General features: G+C 41.8%; 1 protein-coding gene across 1 annotated transcript in view; it reads right to left on the minus strand.

Annotated features, from left to right (window-relative positions):
• The window catches only part of Itih2 (inter-alpha-trypsin inhibitor heavy chain 2), a 35,461-nt gene that overhangs the window by 929 nt on the left and 9,157 nt on the right, over positions 1 to 25,375 (minus strand). The window contains exons 6-20 of the mRNA XM_027405136.2: positions 24,185 to 24,347; positions 21,763 to 21,870; positions 20,533 to 20,661; positions 18,711 to 18,827; positions 16,280 to 16,448; positions 15,331 to 15,456; positions 12,576 to 12,757; positions 11,739 to 11,924; positions 11,237 to 11,376; positions 8,878 to 9,047; positions 6,708 to 6,845; positions 2,736 to 2,849; positions 2,193 to 2,391; positions 1,228 to 1,400; positions 547 to 658 (exon numbers count right to left, since the gene is read on the minus strand). Of these exons, the coding sequence (XP_027260937.1) occupies positions 547 to 658; positions 1,228 to 1,400; positions 2,193 to 2,391; positions 2,736 to 2,849; positions 6,708 to 6,845; positions 8,878 to 9,047; positions 11,237 to 11,376; positions 11,739 to 11,924; positions 12,576 to 12,757; positions 15,331 to 15,456; positions 16,280 to 16,448; positions 18,711 to 18,827; positions 20,533 to 20,661; positions 21,763 to 21,870; positions 24,185 to 24,347 (2,226 nt within the window). The remainder of the gene's footprint in view (positions 1 to 546; positions 659 to 1,227; positions 1,401 to 2,192; positions 2,392 to 2,735; positions 2,850 to 6,707; positions 6,846 to 8,877; positions 9,048 to 11,236; positions 11,377 to 11,738; positions 11,925 to 12,575; positions 12,758 to 15,330; positions 15,457 to 16,279; positions 16,449 to 18,710; positions 18,828 to 20,532; positions 20,662 to 21,762; positions 21,871 to 24,184; positions 24,348 to 25,375) is intronic.

Genomic DNA, 25,375 nt, shown 5'->3' on the forward strand with positions numbered 1-25,375 from the left:
AAGATAATAGCATGTCTGTACTGTTATTTCTAATAAGGAAAATTAACTGCTTTATAAAATATCAAAAAGACGAAATGCTTTAAAATGATATTAAATGAAGCATGAGAGACAAGGAGGGGAGAGAAATTCAAAGATTTATAGTTTTACTCAGAATGCTAAATTTCCCACTTTGAAATGAAGCATATGGATGTGATGCAAGAAAACCTACCCCAAAATACACTCAGAGTATCCATATTCAAGAAGCCCTTACATAAAACTATGCAGGACTTCTCTGGCACTGTGCTTCCTGGATATTTTATTATCTTTTCCTTTGGTCAACATTTTCAATTATTCGGTTTCTGACTATAGGGCTCTAATGTGCTGATGAGAGCACTAGATTAATTCATATTGGCATTTCATGTATGTGTGCGCATGTGATCATTATTTGCATTTAATCTGGGCTATTTAAGTGTCCTTTGGCTACAATATTGTATATGTGTCTATTGTTAATGACTTGTGGAGTTTGACAGTGTTTCAAGTGCCTTTTCTTATACATCCAAGGCCTACCTGGTAACAGTCAGCTTATGTCCTTTCACTTCCATGCTTGCCTCTGGTTTTTCTGGATCTTTTCCTGGTCTCTCATTGAAGATATGGATGTTTGGCTCATTCATGAACTGCCCTAATGACACAAAGCACACACATCAATTTACATGGACTCCTAGGCCTGTAATTGTTTTCAAGTGACATTTTGGTCCCTCTACAATCTTTATATACTTGATGCTGCCCTTCTGCCCTTCTGATGACAGCAGACAAGTTAGGCATTGGAGAGTGTAGCTCAGATCATAGGAATAGGGTGGTTTGAGATGTCACATACTTACATCCGAACCCTTCTGAAAATATCTGCGTGTTACTGAGTCTACTTGTTCCAGACCTCTTAAACCAAGTCACCCAAATTCAGTCACAGAAAAAAAACATCATAACATAATTTGTAACCTGTTTTGTCACTTGTCTTGCCACATTAATGTCACTGGGCACATAGCCTTGACCATTGCATTTCCTGGTCACCCTGCTGTCCTGGCACTCTGTAGACCAGGCTGGCCTCAAACTCACAGAGATCTGCCTGCCTCTGCCTCGCAAGTGCTGAGATTAAAGGCATGTGCCACCACCTACCAGCCACCTTTCCAGCTTCTAACTGCAGTTGTCAAAAGTTGCTACCTGCCTGTCCAGTGGTTGAGATAGATGCTTTACCTAAGAGTCCATGTGCACTGGGTGAAAACTTGTTTGTCGGGGGAATGTAGATCCCCAGAAAGTCAACATTGACTGGGTGCTTCTTCCACACACGATGTAGCAGAACAGAAAAGAACATCTCCTTATCCAGGGCGAGAGTCACAGATTTTCCTTTCTTCACGGTGATAAGCACCCTATGTAAAAGTCAACAGAGAACTAGTTTCTAGATGATTCCAGAACAGACATTTTATTAAATGTTATATTATTTTATGTATTTACTTAGTGTGCATGTGTCTGTGCCCATGCATGTATGCATGTGTGTGTGTGTTCCACAGTACACTAGCGCAGGTCAGAAGAGGACAAGGGTTTGTTCTCTCCATCCACTGTGTGGATCCTGTGATTGAACTTGGGTAATCAGTCTCAGCAACAAGTGCCTTTACATACTGAGCAATCTCGCCAGGGCCAGAACAGACATTTTTTATTTTTATTTTTTGTTTTGTTTTTTTTTGTTTGTTTTTTGAGACAGGGTTTCTCTGTGGCTTTGGTCATTCTCAGGCCTAATAGAGACTCTCCATTGAGAGCTTCACCATGTAAGTGCAATGGGATATTGCATGTCTGTAACAGTCATTGAGCAGGTCCTAGTGGGAAGACACTCTTGCATATATTGCAATCATACTGCTTGGAGCATACTTTTCAATGTAGTCACCTACAGATTTCCATGATGGATCTACTTAATGATGCAATGCACACACATTGAGCACTTACTGTATGCCACGTACTGTGGCTTGTCATGAAGATACAGTGAGCTTTGAAAACAATTCCTGGTACCAGGAATAGTATAGTGGATGAGAACAACTTCCCTGAACCTCGACTTCTTGTATTTAAAACGGTGACTGTATTATGTTCTCTGCTGGTGATGAGCCTGGGCTTACTTCTGCAGTCATGTTCCAAGGGCAGATGGGAATCAAGATGGAATAATAACTTGCCTCTGATTCCCAAGATGAGCTGTATCGGACCAGGACAAGCTAGTTGTAGAAGAACCATAGCTCAGCGTGATGGTCTCTGTGCTGATTTCTATTTTCATGTCTTCTTTTTGGAAATAAAATCCCAATTTTCCAAAGTAGGTTCTTAGTTTTCCATTCTCTGCCTTTTTGGCACCAATAAGCTGACCATTGACTAAAATCCCTGTAAAAGAAAAGATCCTTTCTCTCTTGTGCTCCATATGTGGGCACCATGGTTTGTATTTATAAAATTTCACAAGTTGAGAAGATAATTTTTTCATAAGGTTTTTCTTTATAAAATCTTATTTTACAGTTGTTTTTATTATAGAATAATTAAAATACCATCAGCTAGCTTATGCTCAAAATATATTTTTAAGCTATAATTGCCTGAAATGCTTAATATATGTAATTTAATTTTTAACTGCAAAATATCTAATAAACTGAAAGGGAAAGGAATCCCAGGTACTCACAGGGAAGCACTGCCATCATGTAATTAGTTAATTCAAATATAATCTGCTTTTATCTTACCTGATTCTGGATCAGACACCAGGCTGAGGATTTTTCCAGGTTCTGAGTCAATATTGAAACAGATATTCTTTTGGCTTTTTGGTAGGTAAATGATGAAGTGAGGGTCATTTTCCACTAGAAAATATACAAGAAAAGTGTAACCAAAATTATGAAAAGGAAGATGATTTGTGTGGTTTTTTGAGACAGGATCTAACTTGGTAGCTCAGACTGTCCTTGAATTTTCGATCTTCTTGCCTCAGCCTTGGGAATGCAGGATTACAGGCATGCATTAGCATTAACACCTGTTGTTTCCATCCATCCTTCAAACTATAAAGTTCATGCCAAGTGGTCAACAACTACTTGGTTCGTTGATTTATGTCAAAACTGGGTACTAGAGGGTTTTGTTAAAAGTGTGACACAATGGCTCCTTTGAAAAGCAATTATGGGAATTATTTTCCTTCTATATAAATACAATGCTTCTGATGTTTTGAATAAGAATGCCCCTATCACTCAGGTTCATGTATTTGAATGCTTAGTCACCAGGGAGTTGCACTACTTGAGAAGGATTATGGAGTGTTGCCTTATTGGAGTAGGTGTGATCTTGGAGGATTTTTTGTGTCACTGGGTTTGAGGTTTCAAAAGCCCAGGCACAATCTTTCTGTGTCTCTGTGTCTGTGTCTGTGTCTGTGTCTGTGTCTGTGTCTGTGTCTGTGTCTGTGTCTGTGTCTGTGTCTGTGTCTGTGTCTGTGTCTGTGTCTGTCTCCCTCCCTCCCTCCCTCCTCCCTCCCTCCCTCCCTCCCTCCCTCCCTTCCTCCCTCCCTCTCTTTCTCTCTCTCTCTCTCTCTCTCTCTCTCTCTCTCTCTCTCTCTCTCTTCTTCCCTCCCTGTTGCCTATGGATCCAGTTGTAGAACTCTCAGCTACTTCTCCAGCACTATGTCTGCCTGTGTTCCACCATGCCCCCTGCCATGATTTTAATGGACTAAACCCCTGAAACTGTAAACAAGCTCTCAATTAAATGCTTCCTTTTACAAGAGTTACTGTGTTCACGGTGTCCCTTCACAGTACTAGAACACTGGCTAAGACACTTTGCTTGAATAAAATTGTTTTATGGGAGACAATGTCTATTTCTGCCATCCAACTTTACTGAAATGCTATCAGTTAGGTCAGTAAACAATATCTACTGAGTCCTACCATATTGGACTGATGTGTTTCTGGCAAATGGAATGATTAAGCTAGTAAGCATGGCTTTAACTTTTGGTAGGGCTGGAAATAGATTAAAGATCTCCATGGCAACTTTATACAGTCTCGAAATCCTAAAGTTTTTGGACCCCAAACTAGTTAGACTTTGTTGAATGTCCAGATAGGAGAATCTTGTTTTATAACTACTCTATATCCATTATCCCACATCGCAGGTGGGATAACCGAGACCAGAGAAGTTCCAGTGTATGACCCATGGCCACATGGGAGGAGTTTGACTCCAAGATGGTCTAATTCAAGGGTAGCCCTTTTATTGCATCAAACAGCAGACTAGAAATGTGGACAAAGCCTTGTAGCCTTCTTTGGAAGGTCATTTTGAAATAGGCTATCTTGTGCTTTTTGCTGCAAAAGCTTTACTCTGCAAAGTAACAGAGTGCATGGCTCACATGCTGGACATCATAGTATGTCCTATTCTTGGGAGCCATTCATTGTACAAACCCCGCACACTAATCTGCTACACAGGGTCCCTACTCAGGAGTGTGGCTATAAGGAGCAATATCATCATCAAAACAGAAACAGCAAATCATCTGGGGCCACAAGTAATCCTTTCAGAGATAAGCCGAAGGAAGTGAAACAAAGCCACTTAACATGTTCACCCTAAGTCCTTGTTTCCTCATCACGCATGGATGCTTGGTGTGTATAGATAAACAATCAGAGTCTCTCTCTCTCTCTCTCTCTCTCTCTCTCTCTCTCTCTCTCTCTCTCCTCTCTCTCTCTCTCTCCTGTATTGTGATATGAAATTAGGGCTTTGAACACACCAGGCATGTGCCCTCTCGCCGAGTGACACCCTCAGCTGTTCTTTTGTGAGATGAGATATTGCTATGTGGACCGTGTTCACCTCAAACTCAACGTTTTTCGGTCTTCGCCTTGAGTGCTGGGATGAGAGGTGGCACCCACCCAGTCTGGGTTTAATGTTTTTTAAAATCATTTTATGTTGTTTTTAATTTTAATTTATTGTTCTATCAGACAGGATTTCCCTGAATAGCCCATGTTGGCCTTACACCTATGATCTTTCTACCTCAGCTTGGCATTGCCAGTCTATGCCACCATGCTGGCTTAACAGTCTTAAGACGATGGTCCTGAAGATAATTTTCTTCTTTTTGAAAACTTATGTATTTATTTAGCGTGTGTGTGTGTGTGTGTGTGTGTGTGTGTGTGTGTTCATATGGGCCTGTGTCTACGTGGAGCATGCATGTGGATTTCAGAGGATAAGTTGTGCTAGTCTCTTCTCTCCTACCATGTGGGTTCCAGGATTGAATTCAGGACATTAGGCTTGTTAGCAAGTGCCTTTATCCTCTGAGCCACCTCACTGGCCCAGCTGAAATATGAGAGTCTATTCAAAAGATGCTAGATGTCTGCACTTGTATCAGCAACCCACATGCTTCTGGCCCTGGGACCCTTCCTTATGCGGGGCGGGGGTGGGGGGAAGCACTCCTAGAATGTCCAAAGTCTGTTTCCTAGGAGAGATAAGGATGCAAAGCACATACAGGCTCCAGGGGCTGCCAGGAAGTTAAGTGAAAGTGGCAAAGTCAGGGAACCACATAAACTGTAGTTGGAGGGAAAGGGAAGCCTGGGCGAACCCTCAACTACATTTGCTTTCTGTCAGCTTTAACAAGCACTAACCACAGAGGTGATACAACTGGGAAGTCTACTATTTGTCTCCCAGCTTTGATGTGGATGCCACTCCTGGTGATAACAGTGCCTAGGTTACTCCGCACAGACTTGAAGACCTTGTTTGTTGAAGTCATGGACTCTTCCCTGGGACAAGCAGAGGAGTCTGATGGGTGACCTTATGATGTCACTCTATCCCCAGATGATGCTAACACCTCCATAATTCAGAATGTGCATTTCACAAAGACCTATGGAGTTTAATTGTATGTTTGTAAACCACAGATTCCTTCACCTCCAATCATCTTTCCCCACATAATAATTGCTGTTTATTTGCCCTAAAAATATCCTCAAGCCCTAGGGGATGTGACTTTGAGAGATTTGTGCCCTATCTTCCCTTATTCAGCCACTGTGTGAGTAAACTTTATCTTTTTCAAAGCTGGTCGTTTGGTAATGGACTGAGTGTATGTGGATAAATGACAACCGTTTTTGTTAACTTTGGGTCGATGAGAGGAGATGCATTTACTCCTATGTTCTCCAGGTGGCGCCTTTGTCTTACATGTTGAGAGGGAATGGGTCAAAAAAGTTGCAGACAGCACAATGGAGCCTCAGTGCCCAAACTCTCCAAGAAATCCATGTTATTTGTTTTCAGATGGTTGCATTTACTATTTATGCCCCCACATGCTGTTATGCCACAGACAATGATATATTTGGATAAAATAATTTGATAGTTCCTATTCAATGATAACATCCACTTACTGAGCAACTAGCAAGTGCTTAACCAATCAAGGCTGTTCACTAAATGTGAAACCATGCTCCACCAGTGCATTCCCATGAGAAGAGCATCTCTTTAATTTCAGAGAGTTCACTCCATACAGTTGGAGACAGTGCTGGGTATGAGTTTGTCTATATGCAAATTCATATCCTGAGGAGTTCCCTAGGTTCCCATAAGGTCAGAGGCTGAGACCCTGATGCTAGGATTAGCCCCCAAATAAGAGACACCAGAGGCACTCCAGTCCCAGCTATTTTGTTACGGCAGGTGCAGCAAACTGATGCGTGGAGCTGTTGTCTCTCTATGGAAGGCAACAATGCTTAAAAGAGTCACTGAGAAGGGAGAAATGCTTTTACCTCGAATCACGTGTGGAGGTGGAGTTGACTCAAGTGGCTTCGCTCCTACTGCAAGCATGGCCGTCACTGGTGTGGGGGAGGGACTGGCCCATGATGGGATGGAAGCTGAGGCAACCTTGGTGCCATAATACAATGCACCTGTGTAGAAGAATCCACACCCGTTAATGTTCAAGATGCTCTTCCATAGAAACTGCACTCAATTTAAAGTATCTGGTCTTTGCATCCTCTTCCCCCAACCAAAGGCTCTCTGCTAAGGTTTTATCTGCCCCCTTCTTTGAAAAAATGTAGTGCTAGGTATCAAACCCAGTCTTGATCATGCAAAGTAAACACTCTACTACTGAGCTGCAACCCACAACCCTCCCCCCTTTTTCTTTTCCAGACAAGGTTTCCCTGTGTAGTTTTGGAGGCTGTCCTGAAACTAGCTCTTGTAGACCAGGCTGGTCTTAAACTCACAAAGATCCACCTGCCTCTGCCTGCCAAGTGTTGGGATTAAAGGCATATACCACCACCGCCAAGCACAACCCCCCTCTTTTTATTCAGAGTCCTTCCTCCTCTTGTTTTCTCTGGCATCACACTGCAGGAGCCTGCGATCCAATTCTCCCAGTATCTAGGACTATAAATGGGTCTGCAGTAGAAGGAACTGCGCTGCTGGGAATAGTGACACATGTCTACAATCCTAGCACTCAGAAAGTGGAGTCAGGAGGAGCAGGAATTCAAAGTTATTTTTCGCTAGATTGAGAGCTGTTGCCATTGAACCCACTGGAACAGAATGAAAAACCCAGAGGATCATTGTAGTGTATGGCAGCCACTCTCAGACTATGCAAGACTCTGCATCAAGAAGACTAAGGAGGGAATCTAATTGATTCAGAGGTCCTCTTAGCCTTGGGATAAGGGGTGTGATAGAGGGGTGTGTGGGTATGTCTGTGTGTTTGTATATATGTATTTGGGTGTACATATGTGTGTGTGGGGGTCAGGGGTTACCTTGATTTTGTTTCTTAGGAGCTGTCCACTTTATGATTTGAAACAGGGTCTCTCCCTGGGACCTGGGGATGGATGATGTAGGCAGAGCTGGCCGGACACCAAACTTCAAGAAATCCTTTGTCTCTACCTTCTGGGTGCTGGGATTGCAAGTGCATGCCACTATACCATGACTTTTAGGTGGGGGCTGAGTATTGAAATCAGGTCCTCATTCTTGTAAGACAATTTTTTTACTGACCCAGCCTTTTCCCCAGCCTTATTTTCTAACTAATTCATGCAGGTCACCTGCTTCCCACTGAAAGTCCCCAGGAACCAAAGCACCAGCTAGCATAGTGTAGTGCTAAGTAAGAATGACTCTAGTGACTCAGTAATGATTTCTTTCTTAAGCAAAATGTTTGTCTATTCTTTCTTTTCAATTAATATCAGAGAAGAGGGTTTGGAGAGATGGCTCAATGGTTAAGCATGCTTGCTGCTCTTGCAGAAAATCTGAGTTTGTGGTTTCCAGTACCCAAACTGGCAGCTCACAACTGCTTATAACTCAAGCTCCAGGGGGATCTGATGTCCTCTTCTGGTCAGCAGGGACACCAGCACACACATGCATGAATTTACACAGACACATAATAAAAATAAATCTTAAAAAATGATTATAGAAGTACATTGTCAAATGACAAATCGAAGATTTTTATTTTGCTTTTTAAAAAAGTTTTTTTATGTTTTATGTGTATGAGTTTTTGCCTGCATCTATGTCTATCCACATGCATGTCCTGTGCTCACATGATCCAGAAGGTATTAGACCCCCTGGAACTGGAGATACAAATGATTGTGAGCCAATATATGGGAATCAAACCTTGGTCCTCTGGAAATGCACCAAGTGCTCTTAACTACTGAGCCATCTTTCAAACCCTTCCTTTACTTGGAGACAGGGTCTTGTTATGAAGCCTACGCTAGTCATGAATTCACTAGGCAGCTCAGAGTGGCCTAGGTTATCAAAGCCTCCTGCTTTAGCCTTTGGAACGGTGGGATTTCAGGTGTTCATAATGTGCCAAATCAAACTGAAGAAACAAAGCTTGAGCACTTATGGACCCAAGCTTGGAGCAGATGGATCACAGATGGGAACAGAGGCTTTGGGACTTCAACATAAGACAAGAAGGTCACGCTGTATTGTTGTCCCATGGGGTCCCAAGGCACTGACCTGAGCAGCAAGAATGGTCCTGCGGTGGGGAGTCAGCCAGCATGCGCTCATCCCCAGCTTCATTCTCAATCACCATGGCAGTAAGTGGAGTTACAATATGATGGTCTAGAGACATCTGTAAGATTGTTTTTGTGATTTTCCTTTTGATGGCAGCTGTAGGAGCCAGACTTCTGCATTCAGGAGATATATTGAATAACATCACTATACACAAGGGTGAACTTATGTCTCAAACCTCTCCACTCACCTTTGTGATATTTAGTCAAGACATGAGTACAGGGTAGGGTACCTAAGGCAAGAGGCAAATTGAACCCTAATGTTTTATCTAGCCACGTGGTCTCAAGGGAAAGTTTTAAAATTACATTTATTTGTTGTATGTATGTATGTATGTATGTATGTATGTATGTATGTATGTATGTGTATACATGAGCCACAGTGCCTATGTGAAAGTCAGAGAAAACTTGTGGGACTTGGCTCTCTCCTCCCATCATGTAGGACCCCAGGATCAAACTCATGTTGGCAAGCATGGCTAACATTTTTATCTGCCGAGCCATCTCGCTCTCCCCTCAAGGGATTAATTAATTAAGTAGTTAATTAATAGATTGATTAATTAATTAACTGAGTCAGGGTTTCTCTGTGTAACAGCTCTGGCTGTCCTGGAACTTACTTACTTTATAGACCAGGCTGTCCTTGAACTCACAGAGATCCACCTGCCTCTGCCTCCTAGTGCTGGGATTAAAGGTGTGAGCCACCACTGTCCAGCACCCCTAATGGATTATTTTTAAAAACTTCATTTTTTTTCAGAACAGTTTTAGGCTCATGGTAAAATTGAGTAAAAGATACTAAGGGTACTCCATGTATCCCAACCACCTGTAGCTTCCTGGATTACAGAATCTTGTACCAGAGAGGTATATCTGTGACAACAGAGGAACATGCATTGACATATAGATTAATAATTTATACTGTTGTTTACTTATATATCACATGGATAAGTAGATATCACAGACCTTCAAGTAGATAGAGCAGACATACATATTATCACAGAGTCATATAGACAAGTTCCTCTGCCCTAAAATGCTCTATGCTCTATCCATCACCTGAAATCCTAGCAACCACTGATCTTTCTACAGGGCTTTAAAGGTCAATATTTAACTTCCAGAGGAGCGTCTCTGTGCCTTTAAGTGTAGCCAATGTACTTCTGTCCAAGGGTCAGGGATATTTCTTTCTTCAAAGCCACAGTTTATAGCCCCATGTATTTTTTTTTAAATAAAATCTTATTGTCATCAGCTATTTTCTCTGTGAGTCCAGTTATATGGTGATTACACTTCTTGTAACCCAGTTCAACAACCTTGGTCCATCTTCCCAAGAATCTGATCTGAGAGGTAAAGTGGACACTTTGCAATGATAAGTTTTAGTGAAGTTTCCTATGAAACACTGGTACATGTGGGCAAGGATGCTCTATTGAGAGGGTTCTATGTTAGAGTTGAAATACAGCTCAATTGAGAAGCCAGGCATAAATATCAAAGAGTCATTCCTTGGGGACACTAGTCACAGAGTCATACATTTTTTCTTTGGACTTGTTTTCAGAAAGGAAATGCAAATGGACTATTGACATGTGCAGGAACATGGCTAAATCTATCAGGCATCATGCTGAATGAAAGTCACAAAGGGTTGTGTGGTTACATAAAATAGACAAAACTAATCAGTGGTGACACATGTCAAAAATAGTGGTTCCCCTGGATGTAGAAAAGGAGACCCTGTAAAGTTCTATATCTACAGCAGGTCATTACATATAAAATTAATTCACTCCACACATCTCACATATGTGACATTTAAATTTTAATCATTAAAAATTTTATGTGCATAGATGCTTTGTGTGTATGCATGTTTCTTTATACCACATGTGTGCAGTGACCACAGACATCAGAAGACTGAACTGTATCCCCTGTAATTACACTAAATTGTTAGCTGTCTTATGGGTGCTCAAAGTTGAACCCAGTTCCTCTGGAAGAGCAACCAGTGGTCTTAACTGCTGAGCCATCTTTCCAGGCCCCATATATTACGTTTTTAATAAAAAGAAAATAAGTAACTCAGATGTAGTTAAAGTGCTAGGAGCCAGCCATTAATAATCCAATCCCTCCATTTATTTGATACCTTTCTTGGTTTCAAATACTTCTTGCTTATGACTTCAAATATCCCATTTGCTGTTTTTTTACAGTATGGAAATTGTACTCAGAGCCTTTTGTGTGCTAGCCAAAGGTTTTCACACTAATCTATATCCCTAGTCTTGACTTCAAATACTATAGGTGGACATTCCATGTCTGTAAATCTCCATGGTGTACATACGCTCTTCTTGCCTTACCTCTCTGCTAGCAGTTGGTTGATCGTAAGATAGGCCCATAGTTTTTTGGTGAAGTTAGGGTCCGCATGCTTGTCTTTTGATAGAAAATCCTCCAGGTCATCCATCTGACTCAAGGTTTCCAAGACCAATTCGGTGTTAGCCTGGACAATGGAAGCACCAGTTGATGTACACCCATAGACAGAATTATAGTTAACTCATTTGAGGTTATACAAAGAAGAGACTGGATAGGCTAAGTGCACAAACTCCAGAGATTGGAGTTGGGTTTGGGAGAAAAAGTGAGGTTTTATAGAATGACTGAAAAGATGGCAAAGATGTGTCATGCCTTCCCTTACAACTCCTGCTTCTGTTCCACACGAAAGAGACTGGGAATGCATACTGTTAGCTTGTTAACACAGAGACTGAGTGCACTAGGGGACCAGTTAGTATATAGCTTGTTAACACAAGAGACCGAGTGTACTAGGAGACAAGTTAGGATTTTCACAATAAGCAGGAAAGCAGATACCGAAGTCGCAGTGATGATGCTCTGAACTTCAGCCAGTTTGCTCGGATCATATTTTCCTGCCACCACTATCTCAGAACCTCCAAAATAGTTGTGGAAACTATTTTGAGTGACATCTGTCACTGATGCCTGGGGGTAGTTGAATTGAACATTCCTCAGCAGTGGAGTAGAGACCTGGTTGTAAAATTTCTAGAAGTCACAGAAAAGAAAAAAAAATCCACAATTTGTTATTTTCATACCACTTTGTAGATCTAAAGTAGTTTTCCCCGAGGCCTCTCACATACATAGTAGATAACTCTTAATGTATTTTCATGGATCTTTGGGATGATGAACACGTCATAGTCATGAACGCTGGGCCATAAGACAAAAATTGTTGTTAGGAAATTACCTACAATTTAAGAGCCAAGAATTTCTCCCCTTTTTGTTATGATCAGAAATAAAAGCTTATGGGCATTCATAATAAAATTTATCTGGGTTGAAATAACCTGAATTAGAACCATATCTTTTGGCTATCCCAAACTGCAAATGCTGTGCCTGGCATTGGCATTGCTTGGTTGCCTGTTTAATAAACTTTGGAGTCATGAAAGAGGATATGAAGCTAACTGTTTTCTATTTCAACTCAGTCATCATCATCATTTCTTTGTGCTCCATACGTAAATGAAGAGGTAATTGCTACTGAAAATGTAAACCCCTCTCTGGCTTCAGGAGGCCATTCTGTCTGAACAGAGTTCCCTGAGAGGTATAATGTTTAGGACAATTTGGAGCCTGGCTCAGCTGTCTTCGAGGTAATCAGTTTCAGGCAGTGGGACGATCTTCAGGAAGGGAGAAAAGAAAAGCTACCTTGAGCTGTGAGGATGTGTCACGGTTCCCATAGATCCGCTGAGCAATACCACGGTTTTCATTGGACAGTCTCTTCAAAAAATCATAGTCCACATCAAATCCTATCCCCAAACTAAACAAGGAGATGTTATCTTGGATGTTCTGCTTCACATTTTTCTGAATCTTGGACAGTTTCAGTTCACCTGAAGTTGGCGATGACAGGAAGGCAAGAGGGACCAGTGAGAAGAGGTAAACAGCAATACTTCTCAACACTAAAACTCCATTGCCCTTTGACCCAGTAAGACAAAATTCAGAATTTTTAAAAATAGATTCACTCTTTCGTTAAGAATTCAAGTGGGGGCAGTGGTTCTTACCTACATTATTTGGGTATAGTGACATTAGAAACAAAACAAGTCAACCGTAAGGGAACTTGGTTAGATTGTGGTGCAACTGAGCTGGGAAAGCCTACGAAGCCACTCTATGTTTTTTTATGTTGAATAATCCCAAAAGCACTCAAAAGTTTTATTAGCATATATTAATTCTGTGTAAAATGGGTTTTGTCATGGCATCTTGTCCATGTACATAATGTATTTCAGGAGTATTCTCCCCGTTATCCCCTTTTGTCACTCTGCTCACTCCTGCTTATCTTTCTCCTTCCAGCCAGCTGCTCTTCCACTTTCATGTTCAAAGACACCGTGTCTTTGTGAGTGTGCGAGAGGGAAAGGTATATTCTCGTGTGTGGAGGAGTTCACACCTCAGCCATGCATCCAGAAGCCAGAGGATGACACTGGGTTTCTTCCTGTATCATTCTCTACCTTATTGCCTTGAGATTGAATGGGGGTCTCCCACTGAACTGGGAGACTTGCTATGTTGGCTAGGCAGGTTGTCCAGCAAACTTCTGAGAACCCCCAGTTTCTGTCCCCAGAATGCTGACTTTACAGAGATGAAGAGCCACGTCCAGTTTTTTGGTTTTTTGGTTTTAAGAGCATGGGTTCTGATGATTCCAACTTGGGTCTTTATGGTTGAATAGTAAGTACTTATACCCCTAAGCATTTCCCCAGCCCCATCAAAGGTATTTAATTGAAAAAATATTTACATTATGTGTATTAATGGTTTGCCTGCATGCATGTATGTGTGCCTAGTGACCTCAGAGGTCAAAAGAGGGCCCTGGATCCACTAGAACTGGAGTTAAAGATGGCTGTGGGACACCATATGCATACTGGGAATCTAACCTGGGTCCTCTGCAAAAGCAAGTGCTCTTAACCACCGAGCCATCTCTCCAGCTCCTCAAAGGTAATTTTTTTTCTCTTTGGTTTTTCAAGACAGGGTTTCTCTGTGTAGCTTTGGAGCCTATCCTGGCACTTGCTCTGGAGACCAGGCTGGCCTCGAACTCACAGAGATCTGCCTGCCTCTGCCTCCCGAGTGCTGGGATTAAAGGCATGCACCACCAACGCCTGGCTCCTCAGAGGTATTTTTTAAAAGACAAAAATAAAAGTAAATGGGCATATGTAGGGTACCTCTATACGTAACACATGCATGTATATGTATATATACACACATACACACATACACAGGCACACAAGTATGTGCATAAAGTGAAACAGGAATGCATTAGTGTCTCAGGAACTAGTAGCCGCAGACTAACTCCAGCACAGAAGCTGAATGATTAGGAGACAAGACTAAGAAACAGGCATAATTTTTAAAAATATGTATTTTCTTTCATTCTTTATAATTTTATTCAAAACTTACTAACATCTAAAAAGCTACAAGATGTGAATGGAGAAAATAGCGGCTCTACCACCAACACATAACAACCACTTAGGTTGGTCTCTGTACTAATGAAATGATTGCTCTCCATCCTTCTGAAATCCTGGTTGCCATTGTGATAATTGCCTCCCATACTTTTATTTTATTCAGCTGTCCAGCACTGGTTAGTCACTGTTCTTGTGTGCATGACAACTCATTCTTGCCATGCCATCTAGCATTCATTATTCCTAATACTTGTCAATATAAAGACACAAATAAAAATAACAGCAGGTAATAGGAACAGGGAGATGCTGAAACCATTTTGTAGATAAGAAAAAATGATTTATTTAAAGGTTGCCCAAGCCAGCAGTCGTTTCTCCCATGGCAGTTGGAAGGGATGTGAAGAACAATAGAGACTACATTCCTGTGGGAACTGAGATAAATAAGTGCCATTCACCACTCCCATCTACCATCTTCCCAGACCTAATGTTGAGGAAATAAATGCATTTCCCAGCATGCACTAACAGTTCTCACAATACAGATTAGAGCTCAACCTTAGCTTTCTGAGCCTGTTCCGTGGGAGAGAAACAGGCATTCAGAGCAATGCCGATGGGTGGATTAGCACCTGACCATGTGTGGCCAGCTTTATACTCCTGAGGACTTTCTGCCAGGAATCTCTGTGCAAATTTACTCCCAGATGCTTCCCCCCTTCTGGTTGGTAATACTACTGAGATGGTGTCCTATTCTGCTTTTGCACATTTCTGTATATTTATTTCCTTTGAGTTTCATTTTTATTTCTATTCTGATGCCTTTTATCTTTCTTTAGCTCTCATTATGCAAAAGCAAATAGTCTCACACAAAGTTTTAAAAAGATTGCTCCCAGGTGCTTTTGGGTCAGAGGACTTTGTTGCAGAAGCCAGGGTTTAAAATGTTTTAGAATTGTACATTGCAGTTTCTGAGTTAAGCAAATAACATTCTTAAAAAGCAACAGTAAAAACATTTGCCAATAGAAAACTGAAGCAATACTTGCCCACTGTTGGATCTCCATCAGAAACCAAAACGATCAGAGAGACTGAATCAGGGTTCAACATCCCCAAGTTACTGGCTTCATTCAAAATGAAAATTGCTCGAAGGAGTGCCTCGTTGATATTTGTGCCTGTTAAAGTAACATAATGAACACACACACACACACACACACACACACACACACACACACACTCACCCCAAAACTCGGATTCAGGTTCATCTATCTACTAACTACTTATACATAATTCACTAAATATGAAATTCATTTGATTGCTTTATAAGTGACAAATTTCTCTATGTTCATGAAGATTTCACAATGCAGTAAATTATTAACTTTAAACTATTTCCTTACAGATGAATAAACCATTTAAGATATCTGTCTGTCAATCTTGTAAAGCAACAAACTTAACAATCTAAATGGCCTTGCTGAGATGCTCTAGAAGGTATTTGCATTTTACACAAACATACACACATACATACATACATACATACATACATTACATAGTTAATAAGGAAGCCTAGAAGACTTCATAATTAACAAGAAAGCCTAGAATTACTTCCTAAGCATTTTTTTGTAAAATGTTAGACTGTTTAAAGACTCGTTTGAGCTATATTGTGTGCTATTCTTTTTCCACAAACAGTATTCATTTTTTATCTATAAATGTATTATTTAAATGCAGATACTGCAGACTGGGCAAATACTAGTTTGGTGGAGAATAACAATTTTTGGTTGTTGTTGTTGGAGACAAGATTTTACTGTGTAGTCCAAGTTCAAGACTGGCCTTGAACTAACGGTTGCCCAGAGAGGACACTGAACTTGTCTTCTACATCAGTCTCCTAAGTGCTAAGATGTAAGATCTATCACAGCACTTAGCTGGGACTGTGATTGTCTAGTGAACCTAACTGAATCTTCTGGGAAGTTTCCTTGTAGACTTTAGACCAAACCCACTCACCTCCACTAGGCTGGATTTTCTCAATGTATCTCTTGGCATCTGCAATTTGTGTTTTAGTAGCTGATACTAAATCATTTCTCCAGGTTCGAACATTATGGTTGAAATCAACCACAGAGAATTGATCTTCGGTTCTTAAGTCTTCCAGTATGGTCTTCATTGCCTCTACAGTCTATTTCAAAAGAGAACCAAGAGAGGGCTTGTTACATACACTACAAGCTGAAGGAGATATCAGGAGTCCATCACAGGCTCAGTTCATCCTCCAAGTACTGACTCAAGCTCAACTTGGTAAAGAAAACTTTTGTCAGTTCCTACAGTCAACACAGACCTGTCCCTTGTGTTCTAAGCATGTACTATTGGACTTTGGATACACAGCTTTCCTGTCTTCTACAATACACCAGTTTATTAGTTCTGCTTTAAGGTATGCAACACAAATGTAGGTATTCCCTTGGACTGCCTGACACATAGTGGGTACTTCACAGATACTGGTTGAGTGAAGGAAGAAAGGAAGGAACAGTGAACAAGCATTTGTTTTAGAATAATGATGTTTTTACTAGGGGCAACTGTTCTCTCAAAAAATAGAGGACAATATATGAAGTCACCGTGTGTGTGTGTGTGTGTGTGTGTGTGTGTGTGTGTGTGTGTGTGTGTGTGTGTACATGTACTTGTGTATGTGTGCATGTGGAGGCCAGAAGCAAACCTTGGGTGTCATTCCTCGGGTGCCATCTACCTTGGTTTTTGAGACAGAACTTTTGTCAGTTCCTACAGTCAACACAGACCTGTCCCTTGTGTTCTAAGCATGTACTATTGGACTTTGGATACACAGCTTTCCTGTCTTCTACAATACACCAGTTTATTAGTTCTCAAAAGACTAGCCTCCCTTTTGCTGATAATGCTAGGTTGACTCAAGAACCCGTCTGTTTCTGCCTTCCCAGAGCAGGGATTATAAACACATGCTACCATGCTTGATTTTTTCACTTGGGTGTTGGGGATCAAACACATCATCATGGGTACACAGCAACACAGCAGAGATGTTAGCAGTTATCCTATCCATTCAACCCTGGTGTAATTTTTAACTGTCACAACTGGCATGGAGGCTGTACTACTGAGATCAGGGGCATGAAATGCTCTGGGAAGCATCCCACAGCAAAGAAGAACCACACAAGATACCAACAGTACACTCTTGGAGGATCTGTAGTGCAGGACAAGCTCAAGTGTGTGTGGATCATCCAAGGCACCAACTCTTTTTGGGTTGTTGCCAAGTAGTAATCACTTAAGGTGGTCAAAAATGGCTTCCAATGATGGAATAGTTAGTTGATTGTTCAAATTAATTGGCTTAATAAGTAAATTAAGAAATCACCTCTGGGTACTTCCTTCAATCTCAGCACTCGGGAGACAGAGATGGACAGTTCAAGGCCAACCTGGTCTACAGAGCAAGTTCCAGGATAGCCAGGGCTATACAGAGAAACCTTGTCTCGAAATCTTGCCCCACCTCACCACAAAACCCCAAAACAAAAGACAAACAAATATCTCACTAGTTGTTTAGATTTGCTTCTATCCTATTTATCATGGATAAGCTTACGTTGATCTCTGAACTAGAAAACGCGAGATAGGAAACCATCTGAAGGAATCACAATGCAGATACAAATTATAGAATAAATTATAGAATAAAGTCTGGGGAGATGGCTTTGTGGGTTAAAGAGCTTGCTGTGAAAGTATGAAGACTTGATTGTGGCTTACCAACATCAAGGTAAAAACCAGATGTGGTGGTGTGCACACATAATCCCAGCATTGAGGGAGCGGTGATACACAGAGCTTCAGGGACTCACTGGCCAGCCAGTCTAGTCTAAAAGGCTAAGCTCTGGGTTCAGAGAAGAGACTCTTTCCAAAGGAAAAGTGAAGAGTAATAGACAGAGATGTCAAAAGGTCATGTCTGGCCTTCATGTGCACTACACAGACACAGACACTCAAATGTACATAATACACACACACACACACACACACACACACACACACACACACACACACACACACACACGATAGGCATGTGAGGATTTTAAAAGTTACTTGTGACTAATGGCAATATACTAAAGCCAAGTACCATGTTGAGACATGATCAGAATGAGAAGACATTATATAAGCATGGGACTTTTCAAAAGGTGAATTTGAAAACAGCAAGAGAAGGAAAAGGAGGGAGGAAATGTGGAGGTGAAAAGGGTTTTTTTTTTTTCACCTGAGGAAACATTGATTTTGGTATCAGCCTAGTGGACATACAATAACCTCACAAAGTTGGGAGGGCCTGATACCCTCAGTCAGTGAGTGTCAGCGAGTTCAGTTTCTGAGTAGGGAGTCAGAGAGAACATTGAACTACTGTGTTATTAAAAGAGAATCACAGGAGGTGAGACACTTACCACCACAAAGAAAGAGTCCTTACCTGTTTCATCTTTATTCCCCACATGGAACCACTAACATCAATAACAAAAAGGATGTTTTTGGGAATTGGGTCCAGGTTCTCAGGAGCAAAGAAGTGCACAAAATATCCATTAAACACCTGAAAAACAAAGCATGTATAAGTTAGATGGCAACCAGTGTTTGGAAGGTAGGACATGGAGGCTGGAGGCTAACAGAGGAGAGGTGGGCTATAAGAGAAGGAAGCGAAGCACGGGTCCCTGAAGATGAAAATAATTACAGGTAGAAACTTGGCATACACCCATCTTTCTCTTCTGATGCTTCTCTTGCTCCTCTGTTTCGGGAGTCCACGCCCTTCTTGGTGTTGCTGTCTCACCCCACTCAGTTTCATTCTGCCCTGTTCCACTTCCCTCAGTCTTTATCTGAAGCCTCTGTCCAGGCACTCTGCTAAGCAATGGTGACTGAGGTAGTCTCTGTCTTCGTTGGTCTCAACCAGTGAGGGTACAGTCAGTTAACAAGATTTTTCAGCACAGCATGCTGAGTGTTATGATTAAGGATGGAAGTCACCAAAGAAATAGCATCCATACTGGACCCTGGGAGGTAAGTTTAGCACAGTCTACCATTATGTGGGAGTTGGACTTAGTGGGGCGAACAAACACCTGCTGATGGCCAACTTTAATTGTCAGCCTGATGCAATTTAAAGTGATCCAAGGAGAGAGTCTCAAAGGAATTGTCTACATTGGGTTGGCCTGTGGGCATGTCTGTGTATGTGGGGTTGTCTTAAGTTAACTGTGGTGGCAAGACCCAGCCCACTGTGGGCATCACTATTCCCTTGTCAGGAGGATTCTGAATTACACAAGAGTAGAGACATTATCTCAGCTCAAACAAGTAAGCAAGTCAGCATGTATGCATCCATTTATCTCTACTCCTAACTATAGATGTGATGTGAATAGCAGTTTTAAGTTCTTGCCACTGTGACTTCCCTGTTATGATGGACTATAACCTGAAATTGTAAGCTGAATTGAAACAGATCCCCTTTCTCCCTTAAGTTTTTTCTTTTTTCTTTTTCTTTTTCTTTTGGTCAGGCACTTTTTTTTAAATCAGAGCAACAGAAATTAAAGTAAGACAGCATGCCAGCCCCCCCAGATTCGTTTTTTTTTTTCTCAGCCTAGACACACAGGGGAGGTCTAAATGATTTGACAGACTTTGAAGATCCCCCATAGAAGGCCTCACCTGGGGAGCAGAAAGGAGATGGGATGGGGTCAGTTGCGGGCAGGGGAGGAGGGGAGGGAGAGGGAACTGGGTTGACCTGTAAAACAAGCTTGTTTCTAATTTAAATAAAAATTTTACTTAAAAAGATTACATTTTAAACAATAAAAAGATTTATTTATTTATTATGTACAGTGTTCTGCCTGCATGTACGTCTGCAGGCCAGAAGAGGGCACCAGGTCTCATTATGGGTGGTTGTGAGACACCACATGGGTGTTGGAAATTGAATCCAGGACTGCTGGAATAGCAGCCATTGCTCTTAACCTCTAAGCCATCTATCTCTCCAGCCCCACCCTCAGGTTCTTTATGTAGGTTCTGGAGGTTGAATTCAGGTCTTCATGTTTGCATGACAAATATTTTACCAACTAACCAATCTCTATAGATGCTTTTATTTGGTTTTTATGGCATAAAGGATGATTCTTGGATGCATATCAGAAAAATCTGATCCTAGTCTCTTCTCTGTATCCTGATCATTTTCCTTGACAACTAGAAGTGACTCACGGGCCAAGGAGTTTGTTCACTGTAATGAGATTTGTGGTCTTAGCTTGATAGTTCTCCTGGAGCCAGTTGGTACTCACCTCCAGCTCCCCAGCCTTCTCTTCTCTGTTGACATCATACATCACCACCAGCTCTCCATCCACTGCAGTTTCAGTGCAGTTGGGGCATTTTCTTTGTTGTGCTACTGTGGGCTTGAAGGAGACATGGGCCTGCAAAGGACAGCAGAAGCTGATCTTTGCTCTCAGATCCTGACAAGTGAGGGCTTGTCCCTGATCAGGTACACAGGAAACCAGCCAGCTGACAGCATCCATTGGCCTAATAATTTTGGAAATGACAATGCTAAAGCTATTGAGTGGGCCATCCAACAAACTGCAGTGCTGTGTGCCAGGTACCAGACCTTAAAAAAGAGATTCAAAGAATTTCTCCCCAGATACCATGGAAAGAATGGTTCCCTGCTCTGGAAAGAGTCTGTGTAACTGAAACGAATTCCTGGAATCCAGTTGCAGAGAGGGAGGAGTGATGAGCAAAGGGGTCAAGACCAGGCTTAAGAGACCCAGAGAAACAGCTGACCTGAACAAGGGGAAGCTCATAGGCCCCAGACTGATAGCTGGGAAACCGGACCCCGTGAACGTGGGTGTCAGTTAGGAGGCCTGGAAAATCTATGGGGCCTCTGGCAGTGGATCAGTGTTTATTCCTAGTATACGAATGGACTTTAGGAGCCCATTCCACATAGAGGGATACTCTCTCAGCCTAGACACAAGAGGGAGGGTCTAAGCCCTTCTCCAAATACTGACAGACTTTGAAGATCCCCCATGGAAGGCCTCACCCTCCCTGGAGAGCAGAGAGGGGATGGGATGAGGGATTAGTGGGGGAAGGGGAGGAGAGGAGGGAGAGAAAACTGGGATGGCATGTAAAACAAGCTTGTTTCTAATTTAAATAAAAAAAATCACAAAAAAGAGTCTGTGTAAGTTTTTAGGGGACTCTGACCATCAACACCAACACAATTAAAATTAATATTTCTTGTGATTTATGAAAATTCTCTATACGAAAGATGTCTCTAACTACTGATCAAGTAGATGACTTGGGAAAAAGGAGGCTCCAAAATGGACACAATGAGATTATATAACTGGAAGTGTCACTTTGTTTTTAATACTTATTTTATATTTATATTGAATAGGAAAAGAATGCTAGCTAGCCTTTGACCTCAGCTCAGACCACTCTTTTTTCCCCCACTATCCAGAGCATAGGAGAAAAAGAGGCAGGACCTAGTGACCACTCAGATCGCTGGCAACATGCAATATATCAGGTACCTTCTGCTGTCCTTTGGATATGACTGGGACACCTTGGAAATGGCCTTCAAATGTGTCAGGAACATGAAGAAATCTCATCCCTTGAGGTTCAACAATCCACACGTTCACCTAAAACAGGGGGTCATGTGTGACAGAATTAAAAGTCTTTGGAGACCTTTAAAACAGGAAGTAAAGTTACTGTTGAGCCCTCTGATGCTTTTTCTCATCTCCCAGTTTCCCCAGCATGGTTCCACTGTCACTCTGGAATGTTCCTTCCTGGATATGATTTCATCTCAGGGCAGTGGCTAACTTCTTTCTAGCAGCCCAATATCTTTCAACTACATCACTTCTCCCAGGATTTATTTTCCCTGACCGTGGTTTGGATGGACGACTTAATTCCTCTTCTTGTGGCTGTGATAAAACACTCTGACAAGAGCAACTTAAGGGGAACAGGGTTCTTTTTCCGCTCACAGTTCAAGGTACAGTCCATCATGGTGGGGAAGCGAAGGCAACAGGAGCATGATGAAGCTGATCACGTTACACTCAATCAGAAAACAGAAAGGGACAAATGCAAGCTGCTGAACTTGAATACAGCCCCATTTAACATTGTCTAGGATCCCCTGCTCAGGGAATGTCCCCACCACAATTAAGATAAGTCTTCCCACATCAGTTAATACAATCAAGATAACCCTCAGCAAGCATGTCCAGAGACCCTTCTCCCAGGTGATTCTAGATTCTGTCAAGTTGACAATTAACACTACCCATCAGGACATGACTTTAATATGCCTCCCAAAGGTTCACATGCTTGAAACTTGGTCACTGGTGTGGCAATAGCTGAAGTGGATGGGCCTCAGGCTGGAGATGGCTCAATGGGTTGAGTGCTTTCCCAGGCAAGCAAGAGAATCTAAATTCTAATCCCCATTACTTGTGTCAAATCTGGGTGGGGCAGCATGCACTTATAACTGAAGCACTGGGAAATGGAGACAGGAGGGTCCTGGAGACTCACTGGCCAGGCAATGAGCTCCCAGTTCAGGAGAGGAACCTGTCTCAAAAAAACAATGTGAAAAGCAATAGAAGAAGATACCTGAAACTAACCTCTGACCTCTACCTGCAGACACACAGGGAAGTGCAGCCATGATACATTCATATACCGCCTACACACACAAACAAGAGATTGGGCCTTATGCAAGATAACTGGGTGTCACCTCGAAAGGGATGGAATGATGGTATTGTGGAGTGAGTTAGATATCAAGACAGGAAACTGGTATAAAGGGAGATCACTCATATATTTTCTCTCTTCTGCATGGAGTTGGCTGCCTATTTCTTTACCATATTATAACTCATCCAGGAGCCCCTATCCACCATGAGACTTTTAAAAAGATTTTTTTTAAATTTATGTGTATGAGTATTTCATCTGTATGTTTTGCCTGTGTGTGTGTGTGTGTGTGTGTGTGTGTGTGTGTGTGTGTGTGTGTGGTGTGATGTGTAATAGAAGAGTTTGAAAAACAGTATGTTATACCACTCTTAGGTATGTTAAAACTCTTGAGGATGGAAACTTTATAGGCAAAGAAATTTATTTGGCTTATGATTCTGGTAGCTGCAAGACTCAGATCTCAGATGGTACATTTTTTACAGATGAACTGAAGGCTAGTTTTGTGAACTGAGTGGTGACTCCCTGAAGGGGTGCATTACTCAAACTCTGGAATCTGAATTTAAAATTATTTGGGTTTTGTTATTGTTTGTTTTTTCGAGACAGGGTTTCTCTGTGTATCCCTGGCTGTCCTGGAACTCACTTTTTCTACCAGACTGGCCTTGAATTCTCATATTCACCTGCCTCTGCCTCCCTAGTGCTAGAATTAAAGGCATGCACCGCCACCGGCCAGCTTGAACTAACTTGGAAATAAGTCTTCAGGAATGTGACTAAGTTAAGTATCTTGAGAGGAAATCATCTTCTGCTACTCAGCTCTTAATCCAGTAAGAGGAAGGCAGAAGGAGATTTGAGATTCTCAGAGTAGGAGCAAATATTAGAGTAGAACGACCACAAGCCAAGGATGCTAGCACCTGGCAGATACCAGAAGCAAGAAACAAACAGTATGTTTCTACACTCTCAGCTTGGAATGAAAATTTCACAAGGATTAATTCATCCTCTGAATCTGTGGAAAATTCATGTGCACTCTTCAGATTCCTGCATGACTGTGAGAGAACAAATTTCTGTTGTTTTAGCTTACATTGTGATAACTTGTTATGGGAGCCAGTACACTGGTGAGCTCATAAGGAAAGCTGGTGTTGGAACCTGTAGAAAAGTGGTGTGGTTTACTCCAATCCCAAATCTCAGTATACTACATTGCCATCCCGAGTTAAGGACATCAACACCCCCAGTGGTGGTAGCAATAAAAATAAAATAGAGATATGCACTATTCTGACCGTATAAACCAAGGCTCACCTCCAAGTGTTTGGCCAACCTTCCTGGCTGCAGATGAATCTTGTGCTCATAGGATCCCAGCTTTCTCCACTTCATTTCCTGGTAATGAAGTTCAAACTGCACCTTTGCCCCAGGGGGGATGTTTACTTCCGTGTTAAAGTTCTCCATATCAAGAGTTCTGCTCCTGGATGTGGGAAACCCCAACACAAGTGGTCACACACATTAAGGAGTTGCAAGACACAAAATTCGACAGAGTTCTCATCTTTTTCCTGGTTGACCACACTTGTTCATGAACTTGGTACATCAGAGAAAAGGGCAAGTTGGAGGTAAATTTAATCAAAGCAAGAATGTCAACCTTTTCCATCTGGCCTCTTTATTTATTTCTTGAGCTTGTCACTGATTTGACTGTCATTGGCCAAAGGACCATTGGTTGGGTACTGGTTCTTGAGGAACTCACCATGTATCATTTCTGGTACTGCAGTTATGTAAGCTGATGTCATTACCTTTAACTTTCAGATGATAAGTAAGGCTCATAGAGGGTCAGGAACCTACTCAAAATGCCTTATGACTAGTCAGTTGTAGAACCAGGACTTGAACACAAGCTTAGGTATCTCCCCAAATGGTGCATATTCCCTATGCTACATTCAGAGACATAGGTTGAGTTTGTTATATTTGGGGAGGTCTACAGAGGGACGAGTATCAGCATCTTATAGAACTGAGTCTGTGTTTCCAGTGTAAGACCTTTTTCTCTACTTAAAACACTTTTGGCATTTATTTGTTTATTTAACATCCCAACTGCAGCTGGGTATTGGTGGTGCATACCTATAATCCTAGCACTCCGGAGGCAGAGGCAGGCAGATCTCGGTGAGTTCGAGGCCAGCCTGGTCTACAGAGGGAGTTCCAGGATAGGCTCCAAAATAATACAGAGAAACCCTGTCTCGAAAAACAAAACAAAACAAACAAACAAACAAAAACAAAATCCCAACTGCAGTTTCCCCTCCCTCCTCTCTCCCAGTCCCCACCCCATCCCTTCCATTCCTCCTTCATTTCTATTCAGAAAAGGACCAGCTCCCATGGATATCTAGCATGGCATATCAAGCTGTGGTAAGACTAAGCACTTCGCTATGTATTAAGGCTGGGAAAGGCAACACAGTATGAGGAATAGGGTCCCAAAAGCCCATAAAAGAGTCAGAGACAGCCTCTGCTCCCATT

This window comes from Cricetulus griseus, chromosome 3 (assembly GCF_003668045.3).
Source record: "Cricetulus griseus strain 17A/GY chromosome 3, alternate assembly CriGri-PICRH-1.0, whole genome shotgun sequence".
Taxonomy (NCBI): Eukaryota; Metazoa; Chordata; class Mammalia; order Rodentia; family Cricetidae; genus Cricetulus; species Cricetulus griseus.